Source organism: Anopheles marshallii, chromosome 3, assembly GCF_943734725.1.
Source record: "Anopheles marshallii chromosome 3, idAnoMarsDA_429_01, whole genome shotgun sequence".
Lineage (NCBI taxonomy): Eukaryota > Metazoa > Arthropoda > Insecta > Diptera > Culicidae > Anopheles > Anopheles marshallii.
This window is the reverse complement of record NC_071327.1, coordinates 69,478,433-69,494,997: the sequence shown is the minus strand read 5'-3', so window position 1 is coordinate 69,494,997 and position 16,565 is coordinate 69,478,433. Positions and strand designations below refer to the sequence as shown.

Here is a 16,565-nt window from a genome sequence, read left to right as displayed (position 1 = left end):
GAGACAAGCTGAATGAAACAGTACGCGTTACACCCTCATTTATTATTCAACGACCGATTCTTTTTTTTTCGTTGTTCCTTCATCTTCTTGCACCTTCCCATCCACCGATCGTCCGCCCTACCCGGGACTTGGGACTTGTGGCAAACCGTTGCACTCTTTGTGCGTCTGCGTCTCGGGGCCACTCCACTGCCACTTAACACCCCTAGCTACGGGGCCAAGGAGCTTCAGCTGCGCAATTGGCTGCATCCTGTGCATTCCCCGGCCCGTCGGCAGGCACTGCCAGTGGCACAGCAGCCACCGGTGCCCGCCTGGCTTTGATCCTGCGACCCGCGTTCGAAGGATGCTTGCGAGCGACAAGAAGCGTGGGAAAGTCGATCGTCCGATGTTGCGCGTCTGCTGCGTGCAACAAAACACATCTGGCGGAAAGGACTCGGGTGGCTGCCCTGTGTGACCGTGGGTGCGTTGTGGACCGGAAACAGATTCCACATTGCTGCTGTTGCGCTCCTTGCGGGGATGTGGTGTGTTGTAGGTACGAAAACAAAGCTGTTGAGTTTGGTTAAATTGTTGGTTGAAGGGTGCAAAAACCCCTCCCGAAAGCCCACCGTAAGCTGCTGAGAGATCCTCCAATTGTTAGCTTATCCCTTCCGGGCCATGTTTGCTTTCGTTTAGTTAACTCTCACACTTGCAAAGATCTACAAATGATGCCTCACTGTGCCTGCTGCTAGTCGAACTTTCGCAGAAGCCCGCAAAGCCTCAGGAAGACAAGACGATTGCAACCGCACGACTTACCACCACGAACCCGGACCACGTCTTCGTAGCATGAGTTCGCCCGGACATATATCGGTCTAAAACGGCATTCTGTTCGTTAACTTCTCGTACGTTCAGTTCTCCTAAAACCCGCTCGTGCAAGAGCGCCTTTTCTCGACGCGCTCGACACAAACCCCGCCACGATGCCGTTATACAATGCGATGCGCAATCATTCGGTAAACTGGCCACTTCCGGTGGTGATAGCGACAACCAGGCCAAGCGTTCGCTTTTTTTTCCCCCTCTCTCGTTCTCTCTCTCGCGCTTATTCTCGCTATCCCATCTGCGTCTCTTTCTCGCGCACGTAGTACGTTCAACGCCACGTCCGTGTCCGCTCGATACTCGGCCCTGCCGCGGCCCCCCCACCCCCCCCCCCCCCCCCCCCCCCGGGGGTTCGATCTTGTTTGGGTGCGATCGCCTATGAGAGCATCGAGCGGTCTATACACATGCGTGCGTGGATATGTGGCTGTGGGCTCTTTTGGGCCACCGTCGGACATCTTGCTTATCTGCTACAGCCGTGTGTTAGTTCTCCAATTCTCAGTCGTTCTGCTCGTTGTTGCTGTCTTGCCCACGCACACAAACGCACACGGAATGGAAAGGCACATCTGTCGCTGCTCCTCCGTAGCTTCGGAACACTCGCGTCGATCAATGTCTAACGAAGAATGGTAAAAGGTAACAGTTAGTTCAGTGTTGTATCAAAACTAGAAATAGAGCAACAGCAAAAAAAAAATACAATTCTGAAGTGTTTTGTCCCTTATTTTCTTCTGATAAAATAATTACCTTTTGGGAATTCTTGAGTTATTTGTTGATTATCAAGTGATTTACGATCGTTATGCTTAGCTTTCCTATTGCTTTTGCTATTCAGATTGAAGATTATGTTAACTTAAGCAATATAAAGTCAAGAATTCCCAGAGTTCCTAGAATTCTACGCAAGATGTGCAATTCGCATTAAAAACAACAAATATTGCTTCAGCTGTAACTTGCCTTGATGTCTGACGTTTTGGAGCATTTCTCCAATATGCATATAGCAAACATTGAAGCATATTTCTATCTCCCATTGCCATTTCCGGCTTGACACCACACGATCGGACCAAAACTTCCAGCTAATGTAGTTGCCCTGCCTTAGTAGACATGTTTAAATTTCCCTCGCTCAGATTAAAGGATAGCGTCGTTGCTTCCATAACCTTCTCGATTTTGTTCCCCCAATTCCGATCACCGACAACAAGTTAGTGTGCCTTTGATTTCCATTTGCCCCTATCCGTGCACACACCATGCTGCCGAAAGCGTTGCGTGGCCGTTCGTTAATCGTTCGAGCAAGATTAAAGTGTGGCTGTTTTCTTTTTTTTTTTTGGGGGGTAAGAAAATAGTGAAAGAAGGCAACAACAAACCAGCAAAAACTCGGCTCAAAACCCTTACATACGCTAAACGATCATCATGTAGGAATAAACCTCGCCCGATCATCCCCGGTTTGGGACCCTCCGCAGGCGTACACAGATGATCATGAACCGCAAATGGTAGCAAACATTGGCCCAGTGCTCAAATAGGTTTACTTGTCCACGATTCATACTATCGAGCAAATCAAAGCGTGTTCATCTTGGAATTATATCCATTCTGACAGCAACAGTGCAGTAGTACAGTGAATACTTAACACACCTCGCAGTGCCTGAGGTGAGGTGCAAACTAGTGATGTGTAGAATGATTCAGAATGAATGAATGATTTAAATCCCTCCCGGGGAATGAGTTGATTTACATCTTCAAGAACAGTAGGAGTTATAACTCTATGAGATTAAACTCACTCACAAAGAATAAAATCATTCAAAATAATTAAGATTTAACTCTTCACGGCAACCTTCAACTCACGATTCAAATCTTGAGTTAACTCTTGTCGGAGTTAACTCACAATTTGATTCTTCACGGCGACCTATAACTCACGATGAACGTTAACAAGAGTGAACTCAAGATTTAAATCGTGAGTTAAAGGTGGTCGTGGAGAATTAAATCGCGAGGTAACTCACAATTTGAATCATGAGTTGAAGGCCGCATCAACACCTCCCCACACGTCGCTTATTTTGTATTATTATAACCTTGAAGAGTGAGTTTAAGAGTTAAATCGTCATTTTAACGCTTTAACTCGGATTTAAAGCCTTGAAAAGAATTAAATTTCCCATCTCTAGTGCCAACGGAGTAAGAATGACTGAGTGTGATAAATCATAGTGAGTTAGTGAGTGAGTGAGTTAATTCGAATCACTGCAAAGATTTTTTTATTATGCAATTGTACACTCAACAGTAAATTTAATCATTACAGACTAATAAAACTCATTGAATGATTCCAGGAAGAGTGAGTGAGTTAGATTGGGATTCGAAATTCTGCACGATGATTTACCACTCAGTTTGATTTGTATTATTACTGAGTTCTGTAACTCAAAACTAGGTTATCAATGGACTCTAAAGAGAGTGTTTTAAAGAGTTAACTCATTATTTCGTTTATTTCGTTGTTATGTTCATTGTCCTATCTCACCAATTTTAATTTCACTCAGTCAGCTGAGCTTTTATTCCTGTTACTAGTAAAGTATAACAGTGACAATCGATCCATTAAATGACTCTATACGAATGATTAACCTTCAAACTACCAGAATTTGGACGATCCACACTGTCGATGTCACAAAACATAACTTACCACCTTTTGGGGAACTTTTTCCACCATAATTCTCATCAACATCAACACCAATTCCAGCTCGCGCATCTCGCAAACCATTTCCGCCCCCCCCCCCCCCCCTCCCCCTGTTTTCGACGAGGGGGGAGGGGATGGGGAGGGATGATGATATCGATCGACTCCTTGTTTAAAGTTCTCGACTATTTTGATCCGCTGCGCAAACATGTTGTGCACCGGGTGAAGCTAAAACCAAAAAAAACCCCGAACAGCCACAGATGGTTGGGGACGTAACGGTCGGTAACGCGGGCCCGAGGTGACGGGAGAGCGCGCGGGCTCGCGCACGCTCTCGGCACGGAAAGCGTAAGCAGCGATGGGGTAATGGAGGGATGGGGGGGAGCAGTTTGCGGGGCGAACTTGCTAACTAAAGCCGGAAAGTACATCCGGTCATGCGCGTATATTTTAATGGGTGTATATTTAAGAGTGCGCGCACAGCCCGTCGACTATCGGCCATCGAACGTCGGCAGGAAGTGAGCTGGCCTGTGGGGAGCATTGTGTTTGTACAAACGGGACCCGGCAAACGGGTGGGAGAACGGATGGATAGGGGGAACGAGGGAGGAAGCTGCCCATAAGCTGGAAGCGTCGTCATCATCGTCGCTCTCCTTCTGCCGTACGGTGGCGGCATGCATACGCACGCACGAATCGAGCAGCGGTGTGCGTGGAGGCTGCCCGAGCGGTAACACACAATTGTGGAACGATTCGTGCGAAGATTGACGGGCGGGGCGCGGGGGACCGGACGCGGCGGCCGGTTACCTACGCATACATGCATACACAATTTGTATTTTGCATAAACGCACTCCGCGCGCACCGATCGACCGTCCCATCGCACCATCCATACGCTGTTCGGGTCGCGCTGGTTCGTGTCAACCGGAGAGGACAAAATCTTCCCGCCACCGGTTACGCCTTGCTGGATTGATAAGCATCTAGAATGGTACGTTTTCTTTCCACTACCTACAGCTTTGTTTCGTTTCATTTATGTCACATAAATGTTTGATTCTTTTTGGTTGGAACACTTTCTTGTTTTTTGTTATTTTTTTTTTAACTAATAAACATTCTAGTTGTGTTTCCTAATTAGTTATTTACCCTTAATATTACCAGCTGTTACTGTCTTGAGCCATAACATTGAACACCCATTGAACGGTACCTTTGTAGAAACTTAGCAGCGACAGGTCGCTCTAATAAGAACTTTAATTTGTCCGTCATTAAGTTATCATCTAGCTACGCTTAAAAAAGAAAACCATCCTCCATACGATCGTCTGAGTAGCTCTTGAAGATCACAAATGTAGTGTACAGTTGGTAAGATCTGTCTGGCTCATATGGATTGCTGACTGCATAAGAATTCCACCGACCGAACCCAATCTCCAGTGTATTTTTCAATTGATCCGCATACCACGCTAGGAGGAACAAGTTGTGGATGGATGGAGTGTTGGTGTTGTTGCATCCTCCAAACAAGGATAAACGGCTGGCAGAGGACGCGTGTCTGGTTTAGTAGAGGTTCTTTGGTGTTTAAGCGAACAGCTGCAGTTGGTAATAGTGCGCTAGTCCTGATAAATAAATAAGAAATTGATTGTTAACTACAAATTATGTTAACGACATTAAAGAGGGCACGCAACATGCAGCCAACCCATTACAGCACAATGTATGATATTAAAGTAAAATAAATAAAATATTCTCGCTTAAAAGATGTTGTCTTTGATCCTTTTAAAACTTTGTGGTAATACAATATCACTTTTAAGTAAGCTTTTCGGGAAATTCATTCAGTTCAACTTCAGCACCTTGCGTTTAACTCTTCAAACTTATCAGATTCTTTAGCTGTAGTTTTGTCACTAATTAATCTCACTTTTTCTTTATATCTGCGTAAGAATTGACCTTCATGGAATGTTTCCGTAGTGGCTGCTTCATGATAGCCCAGTATTTTTCAATAATACCTTAGTTCCGGCATGTTTTTAAGGGGGTTCTAGTCCCAACCGTGATACATGTGGGACACCCTGTACTTTATCATTTCCACCGATATAATTGAACGAATAAATCCTCTAAATATATCCGAAAAGCTCCAATATTTAATATTATTATTATATTATTAACCTGATCTTACACCTTGTCGTAGAGAACTTAACAAAATATAGCCTTTAATACTGTAATACAGGGTAGTAAATTATTTTTTAACTTTTATCTAACAAAACATGATGAAAAACCGGATGCAACGTAGATTTAAATTCATAAATGACAGTGTATGAATCCAAAATTCCAAATACAGCCCCGGTACAGCTTCTAGGCTGAAAAAAAGATCGTTTGCCCCTTTAAAACAGCGAACAAGCATCACGATGCTGCTTATTCCAAGTTCAGCATATTATTTACTTGTTGCAAACGATGGAACCGTGCCAGCTCAAAGCACTTATCAATCCGTGTGCTCCATCACCACCACCCACCACGCGGGTAAAACGCACCACCAAGTACCACCGGGTCCAACGCCAACTGCACGGAGAAGAATCCATACACATTGGTGTTGTGCACGGACGGCTTTCGAAATTTTGTCGCTTGCTTTCTTTACGGTTTCGGAGGTTGTTGTGCTCGTTTCGTCCACACATCGGCGCCTCTCTTTCTAGCCTAGCTTTTGCGCCATCTATCTACCAAACCCGTCCCATACCGGTTCGCATTTCCGTTCCGAGCGTACGCCCTGTCTCACTCGCTCGCCGGGCATCATGTGCCTCCCCCCCACTCCCCCCTTTGGGTGTGTAGGGGGAGCGGGGTCGGGAAACCGGGCGGGTGTTTCTTTTTCATGTCCATATTTTCCCCGCGACCCGTTCCCGTGCACGCCACCATCCCGTCGTACAATATCAATGGGCCAGTTTGCAGGGAGCGGGGACGGGGGATGGTTCCCGGGGGGGGAAGGGACGGGCAGCGATCAAGCACATTGGGCAGGCAATGAATGTGCGTAGGTGGCGTAGATGGAGCAAGTGAGCCGTAGGGCGTAGGCACTGGTCGCCCTCCTCCCCCCCTCCCCCCTCCCCCCATCCCTGCGACTTACTGCGTGGGACGCACTCGCGTAAAAGCGGATGGGTGGTGCGTCGTCGTGTGTCGCCCGCTTTATTGCCGCGCGAGACGCACGGTGTAGGTGTGTGCCTTACGAACCCCCCCCCCCCCCGCTCCCGGCATCATGCGTGCGCACAAAAACGCGCACCAAACCACGAGAGAGTGAAGACACAAAAAAAAACACACACACACACACGCTTGGCAAACGTGGCAAAAAAAAGCAAGCAAAATAAAATAAATCAACCGGAAGACCGGAGGAACCGAGTAATCGAGACCGCGCGGTGTGGTTATTGTGCGATGAGCGCATCCCCCCCCCCTCCCCCCCTCCACCCGGTGAAAAATGTACACACATACACTCTCGCACACATACAGCGCGAGGGTGAGAGACACGGCACACAAACACACAAGCAGCGTTGGCAGCTGTGTGCCATTTGCCACAACCCACAGATAAAGTGTGGGAGAGAGGAGGAGGGGAGGAGAGGGAGGGGGGAGAGGCGATATTTGTCAAGGGGCTGGAAAGGGAAGCGGTGTGTTGCCGTGTCGTGTCGTTGTGTGTTATAGTATATGGCTCGATTCATTCATGATTACGTTGGCGCAACTACGCCAAGCCGCAAGCTGCGCGAAACGTTGCGCCGGCCGCCGTTCGCGTTTTTTCTGTGTTTTTTTGCTTTCCTCTCCCCCCCACCCCCCTTCACCCCCCTTCTAACCGGATGAAGGTTTTTGGTGCGACAGGCCATTTGTTTCACGTGCGTAACAAGAGGAAGATGAAGTGGGAGGAAGGGGGGGGGGGGGGAAATAGGGGGTTCAACACACACACACACGACCAGAAAAACAGCTCGATTGAAAGGGAAAAAAAACACACAGCCGAGTATTCAAACAGGGGTAGCCTCCTTAAAATGACATCTCGTGAGATGAGATGAACGAACGGCGGAAGAGAGTGGAAAAAGGGAACATTACACGGAGTAAAAGAGACAGAGAGAGAGAGAGGGAGAGAACGAGAGAGAGAGCAAATGGCAGAAATCAGCACAAGGGCGGTCGAAGACGTCGTTTCTACGCCAACAAAGTGTTACTAGGCCCCGTCCCCGTGCCGGCTGCTACCGCCCCATACTGTGAAGTGGGAGGGGGAGGGGAAGGGAGGTTGACCAGAGAAACGAGAGGTGGTGATGTGGTGGAGCGGTGTGCCTTCATTGAAATTTACATCTTCTCAATTGGAACGGATGACAGTGGTTGAATGGTACAGTCAGGGAGGGGGAGGTGGATTGGCGGGGTGGGGAGGGGTGAATTGAAGAGCGTTTTGGTCAGAAACGCGAGATGAATGGGGACGAAGCAGCGAGTACGTGTGCACACCTCCGTGTATGTGTGTGGGTTGTGATCGTTTGTTTGAACGACTTACGTACACCTTTCCTGGTCTACAGGCAACTCCCCGCCACCCACCATCCCATCACCGTACTCACAGTTTCTGTTCCGAAACCTACTACTACTACCCCCATTATGAGTGGTTTTTTTTTTCGTACAGGGTGCGGCAAAGGGGGGTAAGGAGAGCACAGGGTGTTTTTACCAGTCAGGCGCAGCGTGTGCGGAACAGTGAATGAAGTTTAAACCGCGTTTCGACGACGTTTCTCGAAACACAACACCCTCCCACCCAACAACTCCCCTCCCACCTTTCACCCCAAAAGCAAAAAACAAAAACAGGATGTGGTAGGATGTGTATGTAGGAGTTCAATGAAATATTTCACACAGGCTTCGCACAGGTTGCTTCGTGACGCTATGGTGACAGATTGTGGGTGGCATTGGGGGAGGGCGTTGGGTGGTTCGTATCTTAAAGCAAATATGTACATCCCAACACCATATGGTGTGGACCATATGATACACAGGCAGAAAGGTTAAGTTGCTCTCTCGATCTTTTACAGATCGAAACATTTCCACGTGCGCGGAAATGGGAGAAAACAAGGGAATTTGCAAGCAAAAAAGAAAAGCGCAACCATAATTTACGGCAAACGTTTCTTCCGGTGGTGGAAAAAACAACCGGCACAGCAAATAAAATGTATGATCGTGCAAAGCAAACCGTCACGATCACGCCACCCGTCACCGACGCCCGGCTAGCTCAGTCGGTAGAGCATGAGACTCTTAATCTCAGGGTCGTGGGTTCGAGCCCCACGTTGGGCGCGCGCACTCTCAAGCATCTTTTTTCCTGCTATTTTTTCAGTGCAGTTTTCCGTTTATCTAGCTTTTGACTTTATCTCCCATAATGCGATGATCTGATGACGCGGAATGATTCCCGATTGACAACAGTCTGCCAAGCGAACAATCGCTTTTAGCTAAACACACCCGATACGATCGAACACAGCAGACAGTGGGTGTGTGTGTGTTTGTTTCGGGGGATGGAATACGGTGGGGACACACATGGCACATGGCCCGCGTCTATATTTCATCGCAACTCCTTTTCGGAACATCACAGTGCGGGCACGATCCGTACATTGGAATGACTTTTTCCGGTCTCGTATGGGCTACACCGGGGCAGATCTTCCGATGCAACGATATTTATAAATAACGCGTGTTGTATATTCTCCCCGGACACACACACACACACACACACACATATATATAGAGAGAAAAGGAAGGGAAACCAAACTTCTCAATGGCAAAAGCAGCATCAGCATCGGCCCGAAAACAGGGGAGGGAATGGGTGAGTTTAAGCGAGCCTGATGTTTTTCTTCACTTGCCATCCATTGAAGCTGCATTCGATGCTACCATAAGCTCGCTGTTTCCACGTTCAGTCCGCCTGCGACACACAAAACGGCTTCTGTCTTCAGTCCAGTTTTGTTTTAACGTTTGGAAGCTTGCGCGCTCTCGGCCATCCAGTTCTGCAGTGCGCGATCGTGCTCGATGGCTTTACGCGCCTTCTCGACGCATCTGAATTCACCTGCGACCTGTGCCGTAGGGCTTGCTGCTTTGACAAACGGAACCGTCCGCTGATGCGTGTATGGGGGTGAAATTGAGCAAAGAAGGAAGGAAAAAAACCGCTTGTTTCCAACGACGCAGAAGATGCTCCAAGCCGTCACACACATGTGAGGCACATACTTTAGAAGCGGGCAAACGGCAAAGACCGAGGTCGTGGTGCTGGAGCTGATGCATGGGATGGGTAAAATAAGAAACATCCGGATCCGCCACCTATCAACCGCTTTAAGTATGAATGACAGCAAACGCTGAATCCGTGAGAGAGAACGAGTTAGATACACATGTACTAAGGGGCATTTAGTGATCGGCTGGGGTTTTTTTTTAAACGATTGTACACTCTGGAAGTAACAGCAAATTGTTATTTTGTTTGCTTCGAAAGATTCTTTGAAGTTTCTGTTCGTTATTTTCGTTAACTTCGCTCCAAAACTCGAAAGTTACACATCCAAAACCGAAGTAGTTTTGTAAAGATTCGTTCGAATCTTTACTGGGCAGTTATTCAAATCAGAAGTCGACTCTCAAAAGATTTGTGAATCTTGCGATATTCCCGCGGAAACGTGATTTTAGGCTTATATTGTGCTTAATGAATCTTATGATAAGAGTCATTAATATGAATCTTTACAGAGGAGTTGAATCACTCGTTTGAATCTTTAGTGAGCAGTCATTCAAATCAAAAGTCGACTCTCTTAAGATTTGTGAATCTTTAATGATTTATGAATCTTCTGAGATCCGTACATCTCTCCGGAAACATGATATTAGGCTTATATTGTGCTTAATGAATCTTATGATAAGAGTCATTAATATGAATCTTTAGTGAGAGGTTGAATTATTCGTTTGAATCTTTAGTGAGTAGTTATTCAAATCAGAAGTTGACCCTTAAAAGATTTGTGAATCTTTAATGATTTTATGAATCTTCCGAGATTCGTGCATCTCTCTGGAAACATGATGTTAGGCTTATATTGTGCTTAATGAATCCTTTTATAAGAGTCATTCAAATGAATCTTCATTGAGGAGCCATTCAATCCAGGATTCGACTCTCAACATATTCATGGATCTTTACAGAGTAATGAATCCTCAGAGATTCATGAGCCCTTAAAGATTTAGGAATCCTTAAAGATTCATGAATCTTTAAAGACTCATGAATCTTTCCGGAAACATGATTTTAAGCTGAAACTAGCAGATTTTTTATGCATATGAATAAAGTATAACCACTGCCGCAAACGTTGTCGCCATGAATCTCTGAAGATTCATTATAAGTATATTAAAACGATTCTTCCAATTAAAACGGAGTTTGAATGTTGGGTTCAAATGGTGTTTGGGTTTGAAATATTGTTCAACGATTGTAAGCCCTTATGCAAAACTTTTGGATCCAAACACCTGTGGTTGTTGATTTATACGTTGTAAAACTATCATTTATCAACATAATGAAATAATACTACGTACGATGATAGTAAAATGATCGAAGAGAAAGACAAAATAATGGTTTTTGTTTTAGCTTCAACGGTGCGCCCACTGTGATGTCCGCCGATCAGCAAGACGATGTTGGGAATTACCAAGTTGTAGCCGAAGATATTGTTCAACAAAAATATTTTTTTACTTGCAGAAAACAGTTGAATAAACACATCCCGATTCCATTGTGTGCAAATATATTTAAATTTATATTTAAAAAAAAACCCTAAAGCCACATTTTTTCCAAGCCGTTACAGTGTGCTACCCCCTTAACAGTGCTAGTGTAGAGTAGCATTAAGTGAAAGATGAATTTAAAACATGTAACGAGTTTCAATTATGAATTAAGAATTCAAATAAACTTAAAAAATGCTACCAATTATGCGTAAACAAAATAGGAATAAGTCAAGAAAAGCACAAAAAAAAAACACTAATGAGATGATTGTCTCCATCGAGATCGAAACTAACCTACGAAAAGTGTCACCGGGTGTAGAGGATGTAATGAATTTTGCTATCGAAAATAAAACAAAAAAAAACCAAACCCCCTGCCTTCATTCATCCCCAAATCACAATGAAACAAATGCAAGAATGAACCTTTGGTGAGTAGCGAAACCCAACGATAGTGCCGAGTGCGGATAAACAAGCTACCCCGAAATGCTGTCATTGCACCGGGGGCACTGTCAACGATGGTCACCAACCGATCCAACCCATCCGGGCAGGGGGTGGAGGGGTTGTGGCGCGTAGTAAAAATGGCTTTTATTCGAACGCTAAAAATATCACCCGATTCATTGATGCAAACGCAAAGCGCACCGGCGGGCGGAAACGGTGGCGGGCGTGATTTGGGGGTTGATTAACAGACGATATGGCCGCTGAGTTGTGTCGCGTGTGGGCCGTTGGTGTGGTGTGGATGTTATTGAACGGCAATGCTAGAGGAAGAGGAAAAAAAAACCCCTCCACTTCCGACCGGTAGAGCGGCGATGAATGCCGGGACCGAACGAACCCGATGCCGGGCCATCGTGGGCGACAGGAAATAAGAACGCTTTGCCGGCTTGCAAAACGGTACCCCCGGGTGGGGACGGGAGGGGAAAATGGGGAGTGTATCCTATGGGTGGGTCGTCAGACCAAAGAAGCGAAAAAAAAAACACACACACACACATACCCACGGATGCCATGACATGGCGAAGCCCACACACAAACGCAGCCCCGGAGAGCGAGGGAAATGGTCCGGATGAGCGAGATGCGCGATGTGTTATTATTAGTACCGGATCGGATGTGAAGGTGAACCCAGAAGGTGGCGTGAAACACCACAGGCCGCCTTTCGTGGAGAATCCACCTACGTAAGTGTTTCGGGCCCGCATACTTGATCGGACGGATTCGTGTATAAACCACACATTCACAGCGAAACCCCAACGCTGCCATCCAGCCAGACCAGCCGTGGCCACGGCCCGATGCGCACGCGCTATGTTCGCCCACGAAGGGTGTTTTGGTGGAGGAGGGAGGAGTATATTTCCCTTCCCACCGATCTGCACCGCCACGGACGCGGTGGAAGACGGTGGCGTGAAATTTAAGGGCATCTTAAGTGGATGCTCTTGACGGATGTTGGAGAATCCCCCGCACGGTATCCGGACGCCCGGTGGGACGTTACGGACAATGGCGACTGGCACTGAACGATGAGTGAATGGTTTTGTTTTTTTCTTTGGTTCGATTCGGTCAATGAAGCCGTGTCGGGGCGACACGTTGACGGCTCGACGGTCGATCATTCGAGTTCGACCGCGATGGTTGGGGGAGCGGGTGTTGAAGAGGGAGAGAGAGAGAGAACATCCACACTAACCTTTCACGGCTTGCATCGGTTGCATCGACAGTTTTTTTTTGTGTGTGTGCGATAGTCCGAAAGGACCAGTGGGACGACGAGACACTGGTCGAATGATCTCATGAGCTAGGACGAGGAGCATTCATATATTGATGACCAGATGACCTGAAGTCTAGTAGATACAACACAAGTAAGTACAGGCATTAAAGTGCTAAAAGTTCAAATTTTACACTCCAATATGCGTGTCTACACGATGTGATAGGCATTGGTCTAATAGCTCAGTGACAGGTTAGATACAAATGTCCCATGCATATCGATAATTCGCAAGATTTAATTCTTTCGGGCCTGTGCCTCTCAATGTATTTAAACATAATCAAGTGGATGGTTTGAGTATTGAATCGGTAGAGCGAACAGACATTGGTGAGTCATTCATAGACTTTATTGCCCGACCTAAAAGCGTCCTAGAAGGTAGAAATTTAATGTCTAAAACAGTGTAGAAGCGTCAATACGACTACTTCTTAGGTCCTCATTTTGATACACGAGGACCGTGTTAGTCTGCATCAGAATATTAATATTTAAAACAGACCGCGCAAGGTTTACGAGTTGTATTAATGATCTCTGGCATTACTTGATCAATTCTTGGTACAACTTAGCCAAGCGGTACCTTGACGGTAAGCCTGGTATTGAGTAAAACACCGAAAAGGTGGACTGTTTTCGTCCCAGAGTTTGCCCAATTGAAACTGCCGGCTGGTAGCGGTGGCTATATGTAATTAGTACGTACGTTTACACTAGAAATTAAAATAACGCAACGTAATTCCAGCCCGGTGGAGTTAAGTGTCTGCTGATATAAAATTAGAATTGCAAGGACCGAAAATGGGATTTTTTTCTTATTAGTTTAATAGTCAAAAAATTAAAAGGATTCTGAGAAATTAACATTTTAACTTGTTGCTCAATGCACTACTGTTCGTGAAGGTATATTAATAATAACAATTCCGTAAATATATCGGCTTAACTCCATTTCAAATTATAATCCTCATAACTCAAATCCCTGCAAAATACAATTTTGATTAGAGCCATTCAAGTTTTTAGATATAGTTTGAACAAATTTTGATAGGTAAATCGCCTGGCTTTAATATAAGTAATAAGCTTTAAATGACTATATGAACAGGCGATAGTAGAATAGCTATTGATGGACAAATTTGACATAACTTATCCTAGGGGCTTGTTAGACAATGCTCTTTAAGAAACTATTTATCAATTAATGTCCTGCAAGCAAGGTACACTACGGTTCTGGACCCGAACAACAACACAAATCGGTTATGATCATGATTGGTGTGCAAGAAGTGATGTATTTTAGCGAACATGAAAGCTAAAAAGGCTCTGACTGGTGTCAATTAAACGATGAAAAACTAACACGGATTCATCATTCAAAAATAATGGTGGTGTAACTTCGTAACAAGCTTATTGATCTGCTTACAATAACCTCTTATGTAGATAAAATTTTAACCCAACCATCTTTTACGTTAAAACCCTAATGTTTTACTCTACACTTACCCGAATTGGAATGATTCGCAATTGGCGCCTCAGTGCGTTCTTGCATTAGTAAGAAGATTTACATTACGCAGACCGATGCCAACGCATTCGATGATCACATTTCGGCCGTCTTCTTCAATTATGTTAAATTTAGCCTGCAACCATATGATCAGATTGTTATCAACTCCGATACAAAAGGACCACACATTGTGTACGCACCTTCGTCATTAACTCCGTCACATAGATTGCAGTTTTGGTGTGCATCGTCAATGGTTCGGTGCGAATGCGACTCGTCCCGTCCGCCAGCGCCATTAGAACAACCATCATGTCTTGCACGTGTCGGTCCACACAGGCACCAGCCGACAGGGCGCTATGAATTTCACGTGCTGCTTCTTCGCCACTTTGCGAACTTTTCTTCCTTGCCTCACCGAGTGCGGAACCGCCAAGGATGGCTCCGGTGCTCGTTTCACAGCCGACACTACATGTGCAAAAGAAAGGACCGGGATGGTTTGTTTACATTACAAAGCGTGGAACGCTAGACCGACAGTTTACCCACATGATACCCGAACAGTTTCCCTCCGGTGCCATGTCTACACTTTCTTTATAAACTTCAATGTCTGCTCTGCTGCCGGCGATTTGGTTGAGGATCGATTTTGCGCCACTGGACATTTCATGTGCAATCTGAAAACAAAAAAGGTTTACAGTAGACTGTTATTTTGATCTTACAAAAATGAAACATTATGATCTTCAAATCACCTTCAACGGTAATACCCCAGCGACGAAACTCCATCCAAAGAATCTGCACACCGTGCCCACCTCTACCAAACTGATGGGGCGTAGTGATTGTACTGGCCTTACTTCCACCACACATTGTCCTCCGCCCTTGGGGAAGTAGCCCCTTCGCATCAGGTCGAAATCAAAGCTGGCACCAAATCGTTCCATATTGGGTCGAAATATTTCTGTCAAGAAATCCACCTGTGGTGCCAGATCCGTGTTTGTACCACCACGCAAATCCAGCGTTACTGGGCCGGCACTAAATATGGCCACGGGTAGTGCTGCTTGCAGCAACAAGGCTATACTTCTGAAATGGTTATCGAATTATGTATTAAGGTGTTCTCTTTGCTCTAGATCTCATTTATTTTACCCTGCAGTCTGTATGTGCCCGACAAACCGTCCATGTCCGATGTGTCCGGGGTAAAATTCGATCTCCGTTGACCCGAGTGCAGCTTTGTGCACCCGGCCTTGGCAGATCTCACGCATCAGCTCCACACCGGCCAGATGTTGTGCTGCTAGTCCAGGTTTTTTACGACCTTGTCGAATGTTGCGTATGCGTACCGGCGTTTTGGTGAGCACGCTGAAACATAATGCCATCCGCAAGATCTGACCGCCCTGCGATAAGGTGTATATTTATCTGTGTTAAATCATACCAAAACACACAGAAAACATATTTACTCACGCCTTCCAGAACGCTTCCATCTATGTCGAATAGATGGTTTTCTGATAACCGGTGCATCCGTTTAATTGTGGGCTGAACAAGTGCTGCAGCAAAACTATTTTCAAGCTGAGTTTAATGTTTTCAATGTTCCACGATCACAACAAAACATACCGGCTGTGCACACCAATCGGCTTACGCAAATTCGCATACATTACCCGTGACAGTTTATTGAACAATTATCACAAAAAAACCATAAGAGCACAAGTTAAAAAGTTTTTATACACATCGGTTCAAATATTAGAGCACATAAATCACGAATCTTACTATAAACGATGAAAAACAGCATTTCAAAAAGGCCAACATGAAAAATTAGGCTGCGTCCGTGACTGTTTATCCCAATGTGACAATCAAAGGCTGTGTTCCATTTGACAGTTTGGTTCCAAATGGTAAAAAAAACCGTGCCGCTACATTTTCTTGTTCGAGAAGCCATCTTTGAACGCTCGTTTTGCAAAACGTCTACGCCATTACTGCACCTACAGTTTTATTTAGAGTTTTAAAAGCATTCGTAACTGAAGCAAATAATTCAGTCATCTAGTTTTTTTTTTCATATCTCAGTAAAACTCGAAAAATCCTCACCATTCCATCGCTTGAGGTTTGTTCCGAATGAACCAATCTGTCTCCCATCACCGTATGGTCCAGCCCGAAACGAAGCGCATCTGTCAAATGTGTGCGGCTGTCAAAATCGGCAACAAATTCGCCATTTTCGTGAATCAATTCATCCCGTTGCGGTCGCATTTTCTCGTGTGCGCGCCAGTGGTAAAACGGTGTTAGACTTGCCG

The 16,565-nt window shown here is 45.6% G+C and overlaps 1 protein-coding gene and 1 non-coding gene across 2 annotated transcripts; one reads left to right on the top strand and one right to left on the bottom strand.

Moving 5' to 3' along the window:
- Positions 1 to 8,640: 8,640 nt before the first annotated feature.
- Positions 8,641 to 8,713, top strand: Trnak-cuu (transfer RNA lysine (anticodon CUU)). Its single transcript has one exon. It is a non-coding gene; the product is annotated as a tRNA-Lys (tRNA).
- Positions 8,714 to 14,341: 5,628 nt separating this feature from the next.
- On the bottom strand, positions 14,342 to 15,895 carry LOC128714584 (RNA 3'-terminal phosphate cyclase). The gene is given in 7 exon segments (XM_053809457.1): positions 14,342 to 14,446; positions 14,511 to 14,769; positions 14,848 to 14,972; positions 15,048 to 15,372; positions 15,436 to 15,680; positions 15,748 to 15,816; positions 15,818 to 15,895. Coding segments are annotated over 7 exon segments (1,206 nt in total).
- Between the last annotated feature and the right edge of the window lie 670 nt (positions 15,896 to 16,565).